Raw genomic sequence first — 20,573 nt, forward strand, 5'->3', positions numbered from 1 at the left:
TATGTAGTTATGCACGTGAAAAGTTCCCAAAGTCCATAACTTTGAGTTCAGTTATTCAATTGGGTTGATCTTAATTTATATCAATTTTTGGTGATTTTATGAGATCTCTACATTTCAAGGGGCTACATATGCCTTGCCCTGCTATTTTTGTCAAAAGAACCATTGTTTGGCCTCACCTTTCAACTTTTAGTATTTTTGTAAATACATCTTTTATATAAATTAAACATAAAATAATATATATATATATATATATATATATATATATATATATATAATTATACATTGATACATCTTTCATATCCATCCAGCTCTGAATTAGACAACTGATCACCGAACAAATAGAATTTCTTTAGGCTGTGATTGGTTTGAAGGAAAAGTTAGGGAAAGGAACGGAGGTACCCTTTCTATCCTTACCTCTTCCTTCAAACCAAACACCGCATTACGATCAAAAAACTGAATTTCTTCTGCCGTATTTTTACCTTATTTGGCGTTCAAAAGGTGTTTCGACTTCTGACTTCTGGTGAGTAGAATGTGAAGGGAGAAAGAAACAAATAACTAATAATGAAAGCGTTTAACAAGTTATTATTACTGACTATCGATGGATTCCCGCCGGCGACGTTGGAAATCCAACGCCTAATGATCAATATCAATTATCCAGGGATGCCGGAACCCACGTCCCCAGTGAACGGGTGGGGCGTTTGGAAAATAAATTCCCACCATTACTACGTCTTTTTCCCTCCCTTCCAGTGCCTATATGAAGGCATGGCCTTCGACGGGCTGAAACAGGCTTTACCAGAAACCCATCTCTGATTTCGTTCTCTCTGGTTTGATTTAGTAGAAGCCATGGCTCTCAACAAGTTGGCAGTCGTTTTAGCGGTTTGGTGGCTCATGGTCATTGGAATATCCACGGCGGGGGCGAGACAACTGCGTCTTCAGCCCGGTTACAACCTCGCTGCACGACTCGAGGGTGGAGAAGGCGGCATAGCAGATTGTTGGACTGCACTCCTTGAACTACGATCATGCACCAACGAAATAATCCTCTTCTTCTTGAACGGTGAAGCTTATCTCGGCCTTGATTGCTGTCGAGCCATCCGTATCATTACTCGACAGTGCTGGCCTTCCATGCTTAATTCACTTGGTTTCACTGCCGAGGAGGGCGACATACTCCGAGGTTACTGCGACGCAACAGCTTCTCCTCCAACTCCACGAGTGGTGTCGCCGGTGCAGTCTCCATCGGGTCTGGTCCTAACCGGTATGAAGGTTATGGGTTAGGCCATCGGACACGATGTACTGTCTGGGTTTGTCAGGGTAACTCGTGAGCATTGTTGGGTTTTAAGTTATCCTTTTGCTGTGAGTGTCGTTTTTAAGTCTTGTTCTGTTTTCTGAGTGTTGGTTTCTGGTTTTGTGGGGAGCCGATCCTAACTCGGTTGGTTCTGAGTTCTATAATATATATTATAATTACAAAAATCACTGGATTTCTTTTCTCGTTCTTAAAATCCAATAAAGCAATATTTGAATGCGATCAACTGTGAAGATGAGAGCTAAGAAGGTGACAAGTGAGAACGCTCTACCATGAAACTCAACGCTCTAACATGTGACCGCAATAAACTCACTTTCAGTGATATCTAGACTATCCCAAGGAATCTCGTGAGTCCTGAGTCACAAATAGAGTTGGTGCAGTACGTAATCCCAACGATCCAATCTTTCGGTCCTTAACCAGATTCTTTTCATATCCTTGTCATCCAAGAAATGCAGCACATCTGCGCCTATGGTTATTCATTTTGGTTTTTTTTTTTTTTCTCTATGTTTTGCCCAATCAAATTGCTTGTCTGGACTGAAAGTGGGTTGAGCATTTAACACATGCAGAGGATCTTGCCATTAGAGATGCCAGAGAGACCGTTTTGCTTGTAGCAAACTGGAGAAATTAGAGAGTTTAAAACTCTCCAGATTATTAAAACGACTATTGCAATTAATGAAACAAAAGGAATCCAAAACAGTAAAACCACTTGAAATTTTAGAATCACTACTGTGCAGAAGTAATGTTTGCATGTATCCCACACAGAAAAGAATGATTCACAAGTGGTTCTGATCCATTTGATTAAATAATTTCCTAAAAATGTTAATGAGACAACAATATCGCTTTTTTAGATAAAACATTATGTAAGTTTCTCAATAAATATTTCCTATAAAATACTTGTATGGATAATTCCATTTACACACGAATACGCGAATGAGGCCTTATAAAATGTATAACGACCTTGAGTATGCGTTTGCGTGTACGTATTTGCAGTCATCCCCTCATTCTGACTATATATATATATATATATATATATATGGAGGACCATCCTATTAATATTGCGCTATTGAGTTAATGAGTTATGAGCCAGCCGACGAAGCAATGCCATATATCAAAGACCAAGAGCTGCACCTTAAACCCTTTATTTAAACAATGAACTCCAAGGCTTTGCTAATGCTTAATGTAGTCAGGGAATCAGCACGTCTTTATCTACGACAAGTGTTTGTGTCGTGTCATGTCTTGAACTTTGAAGATGAGATGGGAATATTATATAACAAGCGTTGACCTTGCTGGCTTCAACACAAGCTTGAGAGGAAGAGGAAAGAAGGTGGCGACTGAAGAAGTTTAAAGGAAGTGGGAAATCATGTCTGCATCCACCATCGACCCACATGAGAAGATGAGAGGGAGAGATGTTGGTCGCGTGGCTCGAGCCTGCAGCCTCGAGGAGAACAAGCTCCACGCCCACCCCTTGAACCTGCTTCCATTGCTGAAGCTCCGCCAGCACCCACCGCCACCGATGGTCGAAATGATCTCTCTCTCTCTCTCACAACATTACTGATCCTATGATAATCAACCAAACGCGCCATTGCTTTGCACGCTATGTGGTTAGAAGTTCACCCTAGATCACTGCTGTGTCCTTCCGAATGGGTACTCAAAAGTCAAAACTTCACTAAAATTGTAAAACTTATCTTGAAAGGAAGAGCTGTGTCATGTGTCCATACAAACTAACCATATCATTGTGTTTGTGCAGATTGACAAGTGAAATGAACAGAGGGAACTTGGATGGAACCTTCGCCGGTCCTCTTTGAAGTTTCTCAGAACAGTCTCTTCCACTGTTGCGTACAACAACAACGACGATGATGTCATCTTCTATTATATACCTACCTACTTAATGCATACATGCCTGCTCACGTACAACACCAACAACAACGACGACGACATCTCCAGTTACCCAGTCTCTGTTGTGCACTTTTCTACCAGGAAAAAAAAAAAACCGACTTATTTTCATACGGCTCGAAATATTATTACTGAACGTGAAAAATAAAAATTAAAAAAAATAAAAAGGTTCCGGCAGACCCGGACTGGTAATACTAATATCCCAATATCCCCCTCAAGATCGGGGTCCGTCAGGGTTGAGGCACTGGGCAAGTAATACAGTACCAACCGAAGCGGACTTCTGTATTAGTTAGGACTTTGGATCATTCCTGAAATAGGGTTCAACGACGGGGATTCAAAGTCATACTTGTTGCCAGCAATAGCTCAGGTCTTCGCAGGATAACAGAATTCTTCTCCAAACGGTATAACTTTGGTGCTCAACCGTATTGTAAAACAGATGAAAATTGAAAAGTAGAGAGAGAGAGAGAGAGAGAGAAGATGAAGGGCAAATTACTTGAGCAATGATTTTAGCAGTATTGATATTTGCAATGGAAGAAAACAACCTAAAGCGAATTCGTCTGTGAACAGTAGTATCTGTGATACTAAGATAATCGAGCAAGAAAACCACAGTGATAGAATTTACCAGATGTGCATCTGATGTATTGGCAAATAGAAGCTGAACCCACCACACATGATTACATTAAGACTGTTTGGTTTGAAAGAAAAGGTAGGAAAAGAAAGGGAAATGTATGAAAACCTATACAAAATTTGTAAAGGTTTCCTTACCTTTCCCTACTTTTTCCTTTAAGCCAAACATAGCCTATGGAAAAGCATTTAGCTTTGCTATGGAGACACGCGAACAGTGATTTACATTTGGAAAGGGTTACCAAGCCTGCCCTTATAATTTCCAAACCAGATTAGAACATGACAAGTCATGCAAGCACAAACCATAAAGCATTAAGCATTGCATGAAACCCTTCTAGTCACTAGAGTATCCATCCTCATCATCGTCTTCATGTTCTACCACAACCTTCTCTAAAAACTTCTTTCGAACTCCTTCAATGACAGCCTTTTGTGATTGATCACTTCCGCCCCGGCCATCGTTAAGCACAGGATCTGATTGACAGAGAGTCAGTGCAACGCCTGAAATTTTACAAAGAAACAAATAACGATCACTAAACATTATAGCGATTGACAGAGTTTAAACAAGGATCAAGGATGTATAGATGAAAGTATGAGTGTAATTCAAGTTAGCAAGGTTCTTTAAATCGAGGATTATAGTGAAAAATCACATTTTCTATTTCTTCTCAGATCTCTATTTTCACTTGAATATAGAAACAATCGTAATTGTTTACTAAAAAGAGACTTATAGAAATACTTATATGTGAAGTTATCTATGCTAATAACACAAAGTAAATTAAACCTGGCAACTGTTTATTAGCCCTTAAATATTAGACAAACAGAACCACTGACACCCAAATTAAATAAAATGTTAACGTAATGAATGTTCAACAGGAAATTACCTTCAGGTGTGCATCTTCGACCAAAATGGTGCAAACCAACATATGTTCCCTTGACAGCACCGTTATTATACACCAATAGGGTAGGAAGATTACGATCCGGGTAGTTTGGAATGCAGTCTGTCGATATTATTTTGACAAATTTGGTTGCTGGATATCTTGAAGCCAACTCTTCCAGACAACGTAAAAGTAGCCCACATTCTGGAAATCTGCCACAAATTACAACATGAATCAACTAAGAAAAATACTCCTGTATAAAGAGAGAGATAAATAAGATGGATCCAAAATCATAAAAAGTTTTAATTAGCCTCCTAGCTATACAAGATATGTAAAAAACTCCATGTATTAAGTTACCATCAGAAAATACAGTATCGTAGATAAATACTGTATGAACAAGATTGAATCAAATCTTAGAGTCAACCTTTTTTTTTTTTTTTGATAAATGAAGTCAACCTAATTATTGGGTGAGCATCCAGAAATTTGAGAGAAATGCTATATATCTACGAATTCCCATGTTCTGGAGTAGGAACAAATCATCTACTTTACAACACATTATTAATAAACTTCAAGTCTAAGCAGTTGGGAAGCCTGTTCTTTGTCCAAAGCTGGGAAGTTAGTCCTAATGAAATCTGTTCTTCAGGCAATTCCTGTTCATACAATGTCTGTTATACAATATCGAAATCAAGTGTTAAACAGAATTGATGGTATACAGAGCTTTTTGGTGGCGTCAGGAAGGTGTTCAGGGTAAATTTGGGCTGAAATGGGCTTGTGACAGCAAATGTGTACCCCCCAAAATCTATGGTAGTTTAGGTCTCAAGTAAGCTGAATTGATTAATAAATCTCTCTTGACAAAGTTACCTTGGGAGTTTATAAATAAATCTCGTGCTATTTGGGATTTCGGATCAAAGGTTAAAAGCCAAAACTTGTCTCATCAAGGTGTTTTTCCTCAGAAGGAGAAATAGTTCCATTATCTGGAGAGGTTTGGCCGTGAAACTTAGGAATTATAGAAATCATCTAGGCCTCTCTTAATAAAGGTATCCCTGTATATGTTACTTCGATTGTTTCTGTAAGATGGCCAACTCCATTTCTACTAGCATAAAACTTTGGAGAAAATTTTAACAATTTAATCAAGACAGTGTAAATAAAATTAAAACCAAGAAACTCCTTAGAAGCAAATTAAATATTTTTAGTTCTATGTTGTTGTTGTAAAAATTGCTATATGCAACACAGACACAGAACCTTTCTGCTTTAGATTTAGATTTCAAATATGCAAATTACCATGGAAGGGATTAAATGTAGGATACTGAACGCAACTTTAAACAACTTCGACAATAATTTGGATAAGAGAATGTTAAAACAGATAAATTCAGGAAATATCACACAAAACAGTAAAGGGAAAGGCAAAAAATAGATATCTCGCAGACTACCCTTCCTTGTACAGAAACACCACAACCCAAACATCTGGAGAAGCCTGTGACACCTCCCGAACAAAATCTGCTCCTGATATTGGAATCACCGATCCAAATTTTGAAATCCTGGCTGCCTCTCTCATTTCTGCCAACCGCTTCTTCCTTTAAGACAATTAAATTTAAAAAAAAAACATTGATTTCTTCATATTAGAAAAGAAAAGGAGAAACCTAATTTCTACTAAGTTCCATAAAATTTAAAAAATAAGAAGATTGAAGAATAATAAGAACCTGTACTCTTCAAGGAATCGGTCATCATCAAGATCAGGATCGTCTTCAAGCTCTTCAAGCTCTTCTTCAGTTTTCTCATCAATCCATGTCTTGTCTTTGGGTTTGAAATCCTCATCTTGAGATGGAGTGAAGGAGGGAGGCTTGAAAGGAGCAGGTTTGGGAGGTAGGTTACCTAGTTTTCTCTGTATATCGTCCCACTGTGTACTTGCTCCTTCAACATCCTTGTATACAAAGTGATAGTCCGCCATAAATGGATAGATTAAGAACCTACACCAAGAGATTTCTTACTCTCAATCGGATATGATGCATAAACACACATCTTCACTCACCTACTTGTGCTTCGTTACAAAATATTCCTGACAGAATTTTGGTATAAGTTGGATCTAATATAGGTTGCAATGTGAAAAGAAAATTCTGACCATTGATTGGAATCAATTGTAAATCCAGGGGAAGAAAAAGCAAAATGAAAAACTAAACAGTAATTGAATGCAACAAAGTTCCAAGCTGATCAGAAGGGAACAAAAGTAGAGAGAAGCGGATCCATTTGGTCCTGTCATGTTCTTAGGGAAATCAAGTCTGACAAGCACATAGCACCTACATTTTAGATGTTACAAAAGTCAAAAAACAAAACAACTCACTGTTCAATGATCTTGCAGCAATTCCACTCATACCGGAATTGTCGCAGATGGAAGAAATGAATGTGAAAGTATGGGGTCTTTATCGCAAAGGCCGTCACCAATCACGAGGCAGCTGGTGGAAATGATTACTTTTTTAGATGGAAGATTCGGGTTGATATGAGGAAAGAGGAAGAAGTTTGAGGTCAAGTTGTTTATCTTATAATATTAAAACTAGCAGGAAACCATGCAATTCATGGGTTGACAGAAAAATCAGATTAAGTAATGAAACCAAATCAAACCTATTATAATTAAATTAACAAATGAAACATACAATTAAATCAAATTAAGAAAACAAAAAAGATTATAATTAAATGAATATATCATCACTTAAATTAAAAAGGCATAAAATACAATAGAATTACATCACAAGCAGGCACCAACTTTGCTATTCGATTTTTTTCATTCCATCAAAAGTAAAAACTCAGATTGAGAAGATGCAACAATATTTTTTTATGGGATGGTGGTGGAGAAAAAAGATGTCATTTAGTAAGTTGGGAACAGGTGTGTAAGCCTAAGGCCATGTTTGGGAGTGCTTAAGTTAAAAATAAGTGCCTATTGAATAAATGCTTAAAAGCAAGTGCTTATTCAAATAAGCACTTATTTGCATTTGGCACCCAAATTTTTCAAGTGCCTTATTTTTTAAAATAAGCACTTATTTTATATTGGGCATTTGGTAGCTTTTTGTCTAATAAGCACTTAAATAAGCATTTGTGACTATTTTTTCATTTTCTTTCAAATTTTCAAAATATACCCTTTGAAAGCACTTTTAAGAAAGTACTTTTATTAAAGCATTTTACAAAAGCACTTTTATAAAAGTACTTCTATGCAAGTTTTATAAAGTGCTTTCATAAAAGTACTTCCATAAAAGTTCTTTCGTAAAAGTACTTTAGTAAAAATGCTTTCATAAAAGTACTTTTATAAAAGTGCTTTCATAAAAATACTTTTAAAAAATGCTTTCGTAAAAGTGCTTTCATAAAATTCAACTAGGGATAATTTTATAAGTGGTATTTTAAAATTCAACTAGGGATAATTTTGGAAGAAAAAAATTGAACAAGTGCTTATTATAAGCACTTAAAAAAAGCTGGAAATTTGGGCTTAAGAAATAAGCACTTATTTCAGGCTTATTTCCCAAATACCAATAAGTGCTTAATGGCCCAAATAAGCACTTACTTTTAAGGGAAAGTCCCGATTAGTACCCTGTACTTTGGACCTAGTGTCACTTTGGTCCCCAAACTTTAAAATGCGACAATTCAGTACCCAAACTTTCAAAACATGACAATCCAGTACCTGCAATTAATTAGCTATTAACCAGCCATTAAGTGGCATTTGAAAAAGACACAAGTGCCCATCGAGTGTCATTTAATTTTCTTTATCAACCATCCAAACATTGACAAAAAATTAACAGTCCCAAATCCTTGCCTTTTCCATTCAAGAAAGTTGGTGTCACGTTTGAGTGGGCATTCTGGTGACCCCAACTTTCTTGAATAGAAGAGGCAAGGATTTGAGGCTGTTAATTTTTTGTCAATGTTTGGATGGTTGATAAAGAAAATTAGATGACACTCAAAGGGCACTTGTGTCTTTTTCAAATGCCACTTAACGGCTGGTTAACAGCTAATTAACAGCAAGTACTGGGTTGTTATGTTTTGAAAGTCCGGGTACTGAATTGTCACATTTTAAAGTTTGGGGACCAAAGTGGCACTAGGCCCAAAGTACAGGGTACTAATCGGGAATTTTCCCTATTTTTAAGCACTCACAAACATGAGAGGAACATAGTTCTTGGAAAATGGTTGTGGAGGTACCCTCTTGAACCTAATACACTTTGGACAGCCGTCATTAAGAGCAAGCATGGGTTGAATGCTAATGGTTGGGATAGCAAAAGTCCACTTGATCCAGGAGAACATGGAAAACCCTTGGAAAGGTATTTCCTCGACTTACATTAAGTTTATTGCCTTTGTCAGGTACTCAGGTATAGAGTGGGGGATGGAAACGAGATTAAGTTTTAGACTGACCTCTAGTGGGGAAACCAAACCTTAGCTTGGGGAAATTAACACTTGTGATCTGATTCAGAAAAAGAGCAAGGGTAGTTTATGTATTTCCCCTCGTGTTTGCATCTTGTTCCCCCATGGTGGTGAATCTACCGAGCACCTCCTTCCACTGCTTTGAGATGAGGAAAATCTGAAATCACTTCCTGCACCTTGTTGATTATAGCTGGGCAGCCCCTGAACATGTATCGGATCTTCTTAAGCAAAGGCATGGTAGGGGTTTGGGCAAGAGAAGGAAAGCTTATTGGAGCATGCTGACTCATGCTTTGAGGAGTTGGGAAGAAAGAAACATACAATTTTGAAAACAAGGCAAGAACCACTGAAGACCTTATTTCCTATCCTACATAACACTTTTGTGCAATACATGGGTTACAAGCATGGAGGTTTTCAAAGGCTTCACTTTTTTGGACTCACAAAGGAGCTTAGTGGTAATTTTACACTCCTCTCCCTTGACTCCATAGTTGTCAAGGTGTTGCCTAGGTGCCCGCCCAAGCAACTAGGCGCTCTTGGCTGGGCGTCTCACCCAAACGCCTTGACTTTTAGCAACTAGGCACCCTGCCTAGGCGACAAAAATGACAAGGCGGGTGCCTTTTATAATATCATTTGTATTGCTGTATCATATTAATGCATGTGCTAATACATTTTATTATATGCTATATATATATATATATATCAATTATATTTTGTTTTAATGTTTTATTATTGAAATTTAAAAGATCATAGGGTTTTGAGGAGAGAAAAAAGAAAGAAAGAAAGAAAGAAAGAAGAAAAGAAAGAGGAAAGGAAGAATAGAATTATAAAGAGGTTCTTTCTTTTTCTATTCTCTCTGTCTAATTAAATAAAACAAAAACTCCATCCTTGTTCTTTTTCTATTTTATTTTCCATCTTGAATATTTATCATATAAAGTTAATAACCTTCTTTAGCTGCTAATTGATATAAAATTACTCTATTAATACTTATTATAGTAGTATTGTTTTTGAAAATAATGCAATTAATATATGTAAAAGATTTTTATCTTTTAGATGTGATGATTTACCACATTTTTAGGGGAAATTTAATGTTCTTAATAAAGAAAATTGCTATTTTTTCACTTAATATACATGTTGAATGGTATATTAAACTAGGGAACTAACCAAAAGCTAGTTTTTTATATTATAAAATTTTTATTGCCTAGGCAACTAGGAGACTAGGTGCCCCAATGTTGCCCAGAATCGCCTAGATGCCTTGAAAATTATGCCTTTTTTTGATAGATGCCTTGAAAACTATGCTTGACTCAAAACTCTGTTCAGGTTCTCCCAGTTAGGGAGGTGGGGACAAGTTTAAGCTTTGATGGAAATGCTATAGGATATCTAGGGGAGGCTGGGACTGAAGGTGTGATCAAGAAGGAAGATGGAAATATTTGTTGGGCCTTTAGTGGCCCAATAGGTATTGCAGACTCCAAAAAAGTTGAGATTCTGGCTATCTTAACAGGACTCCAAATTGCACAAAAAAAAGAAAAAGGGACTTTCTCTCCTAACCATCGAAGGAGACTCTGCAACACCAATAAATGGTAAAGAGAGATGGACAGTGCCACTGGATGAGGGAAGAGACATTATGGCCAAGATGACTGTAAAGACTAGGTGGATCCCTAGGGAACTTAAACTCTTTGGCCGATGGTTTAGCCAAATCTGGGATCCATAGGTTTTCTTTGTTTAGTGGTTGCTTCCTGCCCTTGTAGGCTGGTAATCTCTCTGGAGAGTTTTCAGTTGTACATCTTCTCATGTACCCAGTATTAATGATTTTTTTTTTATAGGAAACAGTTACCCTGTATTAATGAATTTCCTTATTCCCTTTGAAAAAGTCAAGGATTTAGAAGAAATTACAACCGAGCCATACAATTGCAATATGAAACCACAATTTTACCAGGATAAAAAATATTATTCTGGAAAACTTAAGAAGACTTCAGGGTTTATTGTGCATAAGAATCAAATTCAGAAGAAATCTTACCAATTACTTGTTCCGAATCTCACTTGCCCCCTTTCTCTTCCTATGGAAAATCTCAAGAAAACGAGAACTGCTTGCTATACCTCACTTCGGTGACTTACGTAGATTCAAATTTAAAGGTACAGTAATCCACCATGGGAGAGAAGGAAGACGAAGAAGAGGGGAGCATACCTATCACTAGGGAATGGGAGCTCTCCAATTCTCTCTGGCGAAGGAATGAAAAGGTTTTTTCAAGATCCTTAGCGATGGATTCAAACACGAGGGAGCTCAGGGGCTATTTTTACGGACGCTTCAGATTTGCTAGTTACCTACTTTCTAGATCCATTGCTACATCCCACATAAAAAAGCGCCACCTGTCTTACATCCATGTGAATTCTAAACACATGCAAATAGTAGAAAGCATTGAGGCTGTGTTTGGTTTGGAGTACAAGTACAAGTCTGTAGGGTATGAATACAAATTATTTCAATCCAGCCAAATGCAAAATAGAGACCTGTAGAGGATTGCATTTGTACAGTCTGCATGTGGGAGAAAGGATGCAAATAGACGATGCATTTTTGTTATCATTTGTTTCAAAGACGTAGTTACAAATACATGGTCGATCTCTGTTTCCCATCCATTCGCCAATCCGTTCTATTAAAAACCATATCCACTGTTAAATTATTAGTGCAGTAGTGTTTAATCATTTATTACTACTTCTAACGGGAGCTGTTGGTGGTCTTCTATGCATGTGACTAAACCATCAAACCTACTTTCCACCACACCCATTTTCTGATCATGTTGTCTCTTGACTGCCCAATACTCTACTCCATACAACATAGTTGGCCTTACAACTGTTTTATAGAATTTTCCTTTTAATCTAAGTGGTATTCTCCTATCACACAAAAGTCTAGATGCAACCCTCCACTTTGCCCAACCTACTCTAATTCTCTGGTGACATCCTCCTCAATATCTACCTTGTTATGAATTATTGAACCAAGGTATCGGAAATGATCACATTGAGTTATCTCTTGGTTTCCACTGTTACATGTATCCTAATTTACACTCCTATTATTACTAAATTTACATGTTACATACGCTGCTTTAGTCCTACAGATTTTAAAACCTCTTGTTGCTAGGACATTTGTCCATAAGCTTAATTTTGCATTTAATCCTTTATTAGTTTCATCAATTAAAATTAAAATGAGAATCAAGAGATTTGGTGCCTAGAAAATTTGAGATTTTGTCTCAATTGGTTCAAATGAGACTGGAATCTCCCGTGTCAAGACCTTAAAACCTATGAGAGCAACACGATTGAAACATATAACATCAGTTTTTTTTTTTTTTTTTTTTTGCAAAACAATTCCATGCGTATAAAATCTCAAGTTTACTAATAATAAGTTCAAGTTTACTAATCATAGATCAAGTTCACTAACTACTCAGGCAATCACTGAACTGTCATGGTTGCTGATGTAGCAACCATGAAAACTTAGCTCATACTAGAACCCTCAGGAGGAAGAACCCAGTCCATAGAAGGTACAACCTTTGTAATGGAGAGAGCTTCCACTCACCAGCAAGTTCTGCTAATGTCATCTGCAATGAAGATCCAGAACTCAACTGTATTCTTTTAACTAGTGCATTCACTTTGGTAAATTGCACCATTCATTATTCTGCCTTTTAATATCCTTGAACTTTTCTAGAAAAAAAATATTGATAAAAAAATCATAGAAAAGATTTAAGGGGGGAAATAAAATCTTAATATCAACCATGACCTCAAGAGGGAAGGGATATTGCGATGATACAAAAGTCTTCTGGGGTGGTGAGAGTTTTCTAGAAGGGCCTTTGGGACAAAGATGATCCATGCCAGGAGGATGAGATTGTGGAGGAAGATTGAGGCCTCGGTTGTTGTGCAAGGGGGGATTGCATTTCTGATCAGAGGTTGGGTTGGCTGTAAATGCTTTCATGGGGATCCCTCGTGGGTTTTTTTCCCTGGCCTTTGCTTGAGGTTGATTTGATTGGGTGAATCTTAAAGTTTTGCTAGTTATGTGGCTTTTTGGGTTTTAGTATGTGGTTTTTTGAGGTCTTTTTAGGTTCATTAGGTGTGTTTCCTCTTTGGGTGATGTCTTGTCACCTTTCCATTGTATTCTTTTCCTTTTTCTAATGAAATTTATTTTTATTATTCATAAAAAAAAGATACAAAAGCCTTCCACCCTCACCAGCCAATAAGCTAATCCAATGCATATGGCCAGCTACTCCAGTGCATACATTCAATATATTTATGTTCAGAAAAACATGCACAACAATGTTAGTGAAGCAGGGCTACTATCTATGATTAAGAAATCAGATTGGTTCAGATTTATCACCAGGCAAATCAAAATATAGAAGCTGTATGTAGAATGGGTTCAGGCTCAGTACGAGATCTACACACACTCAATGAAAGAAATAAAGAGAGGAAGCGCCAGAGTATAAATGGCAGATGGGATACCTGCAGGCAGTAGCAGATTAGATCCGTTCAGGTCTTCAGGATTGTAACTAAAAATGGAAGGAGAAAAACAGTTGGCCAATACCTAAAGCAGCAAATTGCAAAACCAATTCAATAAAAGAGAAAAAAAAAAACAAACACCATTTCAGCGCATTTACATTAGCAGATTGAAGGGAAAATTGATGGTTCTCACCAGATCTAACAATGGTGAAAGTGATGGTGTTTCTCACCAGATCTAAGATCAGTGAAAATTCATTTGTTCAGATCTGTTTATTGAAGATCTAGATCAATAAGTTTTTTTAGGTCGGATTAATGATCGTACCCAGTGCTAGAGGTGTATGCCTCATGCACACCTCATGTAAAAAGACAAAAAAAAATGAAAAAAGAAAGAAAGAAATGGAAAAAAAGGAAGGGAAAGGAAAAGAAAGGGAAGGGAAAGAAAAAGAAAGAAAGAGAAGAAAAAAAGAGAAAAAGAAAGAAAAGAAAAGGAAAGGGAAGGGAAGGGAAGAAAAGATAAGGGGAAAGAAAAATGAGATTCTTCTACCTCTTCTTCCTCCTCATCCCCCCTCCTCTTATGGAAGCTTACACCTCCTTGTGTTTGGAAGGCTTACGCCTCTTAGTCTCTTACGTTCTAAACTACGCCTCACATCTCTAGGTAGTGGAATGCATCGCATCATGCCTCCGCGTTTTAAAACATTGATTGTACCTTGGTCGACGACAACAAGGAAGGCAAACACAATAACCGTTGTATCACCTCCAATGAGAAGCAAAGAGAGACGGGAGCAAGATAGAAATTTTTACATCAAAAAAGAAGAGAGAAGAGTTTTACATCGAAAAAGTCAATGTTAACATTACACCGATTATCGATGTAAAAACTCTCTTTAATGGAATTTTACATTGATTTACGACACATAAAAATACCACTATCAAACACATTCAAAGTTGGACCTAGTGCAAGTTTACATTGGTTCGGAGTTTACACCACAAGCAACGTCTCCAAAGGTTCAACTAATGAATAGAAGGTAGACTGAAAACCATGAAGGCGTTTGGCAAGTCTTTTTTAGGAAGATCTTCCAAAAGCACAAGACCTCAAAAGACTAATGAGCTTTCACAGGTAGATCTTCAAAGACCAAAGGTCATTTGATTGCAATGTTTTTAAAGATCTTCTCAAAAGCTAGAAAAACCAAAGATCGTTTGGTTGCACTTTTTTTAAAGATCTTCTCAAAATCTAGAAAGATCGAAAGACCGAAAGACCATTTGGCAAGGGTACTTGTGGGTCCTTCTTACATACATGTGAAATGTCATGTGTGGTTACATCTTTTTTTATCATGAAAATTGCACTAGAAAGAAGAAGATAATATCATGAGCAATGTATGCCTTACAAATTCACTATGCACCATGCATCTTGAACATTGTTTCATTTAAGTTGGGTCCACAATTAGTAATATAAGATGGATTTGTAAGGTTTGCAAGAAAAAGAAATTATATAATTATCATTTTTCTAATATTATCTCTCACTAGGTGAGACTAAAGCACAAGAGCTGCTCTAGATAACCAATGATGCTTCAATGTGGTTTACAAGAAATTATTAAAAGTTGTAAGGTTTGCAACAAAATCACTCTAGCAAGGGCAAGAGTGAAAAAGAATGCTTCAGTGTAAGGCACACCCAGCCTGGGATTGCATCTACAACTTGTTTGACTTTTTTTATAAGTAAGAAGATTTTATTATTAGAAAGTTAAGAGAAACAGTTACAAGTCTTCAAGGAGAGGCACAAGCTGCGATCTCTCCCAACAGTCAAAACCAAAAACAAATTACAACTGTGCTCAATACAACTGTTCCCTATTTTCCCCTTGCTTGGCTAAGCTATCAGCCATAACTTGTTTGACATTATGATGCAAGTGTGTCAGCCTTCAGCTTTGCTGCATGTCTTCTGTTCCAATCTTTTGGAATGTAGGATTTTTCTCCCTTCACTAAAATTCTAAGTTTGATGTTGCTGATCAGGGGAAAGACAGAACCTTCTCACATGGGAAAACATCTTCAACAGGTCAGAAGACCAAACAGAGGCTTTCATTTCAGCCTCAAGCAAAGATGACCCTTTAAATGAAATACAACCATCATTGGGGAAAAGAGAGGACATTGTCTCTCTTTTTTTTATGGAAAAAGGTAACTTTCATTCAAAACGAAAAGGAAAGGATGTAAGTTGTTGTTGTTGTTGTTGTTGTTGTGTGTGTTAGAGAGAGAGAGAGAGAGAGAGATCAACTATGCAAAAAAGCATGATAGCAGACTAAAAAGAAGTAAAGAACTAGTGACAAATCAACTAAACTGTGTAAAGGGAAAGAAGTTAACAGAAAGTAGGCATAAGGAATGAAGGAGAGGAAGTAAAATATAACAGATAATAGATAAATGGGATCACTAATTTATAAATAAAAAGAAGAGATCATAAATTCATACAACCAAAAACAGAGAAAGAGAGCTTTTGGACTAAATTGCAAATGGGAAAGGTATGAACACCAAGAATAAGTCAAAATGACCAGACTACATTTCAAGCAGAATTAGGTAGTGCAAGCATTTTTTTTCTCCACCCTTCTACCATTAGAAAGACAATTTAAAAAAAAAAGAAAAGTAATGGACAGAAATACCACTGTGAAGGGGGTTAAGGGGCCTACCAGCTGACAAGAATGAGAAAACAGGTTTGAGGTCTGAGAGTGGTTACTTCATGCTAAAAATGCCGAAGGTTAGGCTTGTATCTGGTCCATCCCTCCCAAGACCCAGGTAGCTGGGACCAACATTGTAGGGTTTGCCTCCCACAACCTCCTCGTAGTGGCCTTGCAGCACCCAGTCTGCATGCTATGCTTACAATAAGAGCTAATCAAAATTGACTATGTAAGTATATCAGGAGGGCATCTAAAACCTGGCAATTCCATTTGTTCCACTAAAAAATTTTGCTTGCTTAAAAATTCCTAACTTTACAAAGAGCACATATGACCATATTTTAAGCATAAACATCAGGTTTACACTGCAGCTGCTCCATCCGATAAAATGCTGCCAATGCATCATTAGCTAAGCCCTCCTCTCCAAGAACTTTTATCAAACAGGTGATAGTAGCAGTTGTCACAAGTTGTCTGTTACCTTTTCCAGCCATTTCTTTAAGAAAATTCCGCAGCATTTTCAGCCTATTCCCTTTTGGCCAATACACAGGCCATCTCCCTACAAGTACTCTCATATGGGTAAGATTCTAGTCGTAGATTTCTGTCTAAAAGGTGCCGGTGCCTAAAACCTTTTTGGCGTTCAATTGATCTAGCAGATTGGAAAAAGAATCTAGGAATGGATCTCAAAACTTCACAGACAGTCTCAACAGTCCATGGATTGAAATTGAGCCTAGTAATTGCGGGGACAGTTTAAGCATCAAAAGGTCTGCCTTGGGGCATAACAACCAGCACTTGACTCAAAAGGGTAGTACGAAAAATGATGAGAGATTTTGACCAGTGAATTGAGGGGGAAGAAGCATATCGACGTCTTTGAGGAAGGAATGTGAGAGGTTGTCGCTGTGGGAGGAGTAAGATAATCAACACCAGCATTTCACTGTCATGGAGTTTGGTTAGTCCTCACTGTCAAAAAGGAATAGAGTTTTTGGAAGGGAAATCAAATACGGTTGAGATCTAGTAATAGCAAATTATTTGGGCGGATTCGGAAATTGATGCATTGAGCGTGGAGAAAGATGTAGAACGTTAAGAAAAAGTTAAACCTTAACCGTAAGGAATTATTTGAACGTGGAGAATATACATTTAAAGCCACAATGCATCAATGGAATCAGAAAAAAAAAAAAAGAAAGAAATGGCGGTTGATTATACCTAACACGGTGAAGAACGGCGAGTCTCGGTTAGTACTTGTGAAGAGAAAAGAAGATTAAGTAAAAATGCAGAAGAACGTACCTGTGTCGATGGTTCTCAGCCGCTGGGCAGAGTTTCCCTCAGTCGAAAGTAAGGTGTTGCGGTCGACCCTTTTTCGAAATAACGTACAGGGAAGTTGAGAAATAGCGAATAGATCATAATTCGGATTTGCTCTTCACATAGCCCGCCTCACATTAACCTCACAGCGCATCACAGCCGCTTTCATGAATGCTAATGGGAGATTGGGAGATGTATTCGCTTTGAATTGGATCTGCTTCTAACACAGAGCGCCTCACTCCGACCTCACATGCACATCTCAACATTTCCGTGAATAATAACGAGTAACGGTATAAATACGGGAGATGTAAGATGTGCGTGTGAGGCGCCCTGTGTGAGGAGCAGATCCGATCTCTTTGGCTTTTACAGTCTTTTTGGTCTCTCTCTTCTGGCCTAGCGAGTTGGGACCTGCTACTCACGGAATGCTCCTCAGCCGTATTCCCACAGTGTATTGTGATTTGTGAACATCTCCCTATGAATAATAAATATAAAGGATTTTTCGCGATGGGTACCCTATGCTTAAGGCCAAGTGTCAATTTAATACCCTAATTTTAAAATGCAACAATCTAATACTTACTTTTATTTTGCAACGATTCAATACCTGATGTTAACTCACGGTTAGCCAGACCATCACGTGATATCAGGTGCGCTTTAAACATTTTCTTAATACCAAAACTAACCTGAAAAATTTCGAACCTTTTTACCCTTTTCCCTTCCTATTCCCCTTTACTCAACTCCAACCATTTTACGTCGTATTAACTCTCGCTCTTTATTTCGAGGATGCTTCACCCAACTCTAGCGACACATTCGAGTGTATTATCTACTGTCTCAGCTCCTCAATTCCAGCATCCAAATCTACATCAAGGTCAGAAACACCAACACGTCGACCATCAACACCATCCAGTGTATCTACTGTCTCTGTTCCTCCTGCACAGTCTTCTTCAACCACCAAGCCAGTTTCAACACCAGCAAGAAATCCAGTGCCATTACGTGGTACTTCACCAACTGTTAAACCCAGACCTTGGAATCCATCAGAGATGCCTGATTTCTCACTGGATGCTCCTCCAAATTTAAGGACATCAATGCCAGAAAAGGCCAGTTTCAGCCTCTAGAGGTAGGCCTGGAGCTCCGAGCACTCGATCATCTTCTGTTGGGCCTAGTTCTAATGGAAGACCTAGACGACAATCATGTTCTCCTTCACGAGGCCGGTCTCCCAATGGTATTATCCATAGTAATGGGAGTTCTATTCCTGCAGTGAGTCGATCACACTCAAATGGTAGTGACAATGTGAGCCCTGTTTTTATTGGAACAAAAGAGAGATCTGTAAAGCTAATGGAGTGCTTAATCGTGGCTTAGCTTGTCTCTGTCTTCAAAATCTGGAAATCGGTGGATTTCCAGGCAATTGAAGTATGTGTGGTGAACCGGAGCGGTTAAAGTCCACCTCATCATTGCCGTCTTCTCCTCCATCCTCCGAAGAAAGAAAAACCCCATGAAAAGCATGAATCACCTGACGGTAGAAACCAGATTTCTTCTAGAAATTACTTGAGCTCGCGGCTAACAATGACGTTAAAGGCTTCAAGCGTTCGTTGGAGCGTGGTGCCTCTGCTATCAATGAGATTGGTCTTTGGTACGTCCGCCAGAAGGGCTCGAAGCAGATAGTACTTGAGCACAGAACTCCTTTGGTGGTTGCTGCGACTTATGGTAGTATTGATGTCTTGAAGCTAATCCTTGCTCTATCCGTGGCTAATATAAATCGTTCCTGTGGCCCGGAATTCAGTGGATGCCAATGGCCACCGGCCTGCTGATGTTATTGTTGTATCTCAGCTCCCTAATGTGAAGGCTGCGCTTGAGGAGCTCCTGGCGAGCAATGGTTCTGATGGTTTTTCTATTGGAGAGCTCAATCTGTGGGTTTCCGCAACCACATCGAATTCAAATTCACCCCCTTTGTCATCATCCCCGGAAAATGTATCTCCGTCGTTTGCCTCAGACTCGACTTGATCACCCTGTTTCTTCAGCAATGGAGAAAAAGGAGTACCCTATTGACCCATCTCTGCCTGATATCAAGAACAGCATCTATGCAACAGATGAGTTCCGCATGTTCTCCTTTAAAGTCCGCCCTTGTTCCCGAGATTACTCTCATGACCGGTTCGAGTGTCCATTCGTTCACCAAGATGAGAACGCTCGCAAGAGAGACCCAAGGAAGTACCACTACAGCTGCGTTCCCTGCCCTGATTTCCGAAAAGAGGCATGTCGACGAGGGGATTTGTGTGAATACACGCATGGCATTTTTGAGTGTTGGCTTCACCCGGCGCAGTACAGGACAAGGCTGTGTAAGGATGGCACAGGTTGCATGCAATGAGTCTGTTTCTTTGCTCACACATCTGAGGAACTGCTCCCCCTGTATGTCTCCACCGGCTCTGCCATTCCTTCTCCCCATTCAACTGCTTCAGCGGCCTCCGCCATGGAGATGGCTGCAGCCATGAGCCATCATCTTTGGCTTGGCCGCCCTTTACGCCACCCATGTCTCCATCTGCAAATGGTATTAACCATCATCTTTGGCTTGGCCGCAGCCCAACGTCCCAACCTTGTATCTCCTTGGAAGCAATTTTCAATCCAGTCGCCTGAGGCTGAGGTCGTCCCTCAACGCAAGAGATATTTCAGTTTATGACTTTCAGCATGTTGCAGGATTTTGAAGCCCAACAACAACTGACGACTTCAATCCAGTCGCCTGGGGTCATTTTCGTTATTTTGAAAATTAATTGATGCATTACTCGAAACAAATTGTGGGTAATTATGTCTTTTTGTATTATGACTGAGGGTGAATTAAGGCTGAGTACTGAATTGTCCCAAAATGAAAGTTTGAGTATTAGATTATCGTGTTTTAAAGTTCTAATATTAAATTGTCACTCGACCTAAAGTATAGGGTACCTATTGGAAATTTTCCTTAAATATAAATATAGAAGATATTCTAGATTTGCAGCTAGAAAATACCTTTTTTTTTGTTTATCGAGTTCACAAAATCCAGTCAGTCATCTTAATGGAATACTTGAAAAAAGAAATTAAAAACTTGGGTAA

At 38.4% G+C, this 20,573-nt stretch overlaps 2 protein-coding genes and 1 pseudogene across 8 annotated transcripts; 2 read left to right on the forward strand and 1 right to left on the reverse strand.

Moving 5' to 3' along the window:
- Positions 1–406: 406 nt before the first annotated feature.
- On the forward strand, positions 407–1,477 carry LOC104593023 (egg cell-secreted protein 1.4-like). The gene has a single exon (XM_010252645.2). It carries the CDS (start codon positions 844–846, stop codon positions 1,270–1,272), a length of 429 nt encoding a protein of 142 aa, XP_010250947.1. The 5' UTR covers positions 407–843; the 3' UTR covers positions 1,273–1,477.
- A 2,325-nt stretch (positions 1,478–3,802) lies between these two features.
- Positions 3,803–17,868, reverse strand: LOC104593024 (uncharacterized). 7 transcript variants are annotated; one of them, XM_019196986.2, is made up of 6 exons: positions 17,484–17,868; positions 13,433–13,554; positions 6,390–6,656; positions 6,120–6,263; positions 4,696–4,901; positions 3,803–4,315 (listed from the first exon to the last, which is right to left on the reverse strand). In XM_019196986.2, exons 3-6 carry the CDS (start codon positions 6,635–6,637, stop codon positions 4,152–4,154), a joined length of 762 nt encoding a protein of 253 aa, XP_019052531.1. In that variant the 5' UTR covers positions 6,638–6,656; positions 13,433–13,554; positions 17,484–17,868; the 3' UTR covers positions 3,803–4,151. The 7 variants fall into 7 exon arrangements, with proteins under 7 accessions (XP_019052531.1, XP_010250950.1, XP_010250948.1 ...); XM_010252648.3 differs by lacking the exon at positions 13,433–13,554 and adding an exon at positions 13,555–13,601 and having other exon boundaries at positions 17,484–17,867; XM_010252646.3 differs by lacking the exon at positions 13,433–13,554 and adding an exon at positions 13,555–13,636 and having other exon boundaries at positions 17,484–17,867.
- On the forward strand, positions 17,468–20,341 carry LOC104593289 (zinc finger CCCH domain-containing protein 30 pseudogene; annotated as a pseudogene).
- Positions 20,342–20,573: the final 232 nt, after the last annotated feature.

Source organism: Nelumbo nucifera, chromosome 3 (assembly GCF_055504915.1).
Source record: "Nelumbo nucifera cultivar China Antique chromosome 3, China Antique-T2T, whole genome shotgun sequence".
NCBI classification, from domain to species: Eukaryota; Viridiplantae; Streptophyta; class Magnoliopsida; order Proteales; family Nelumbonaceae; genus Nelumbo; species Nelumbo nucifera.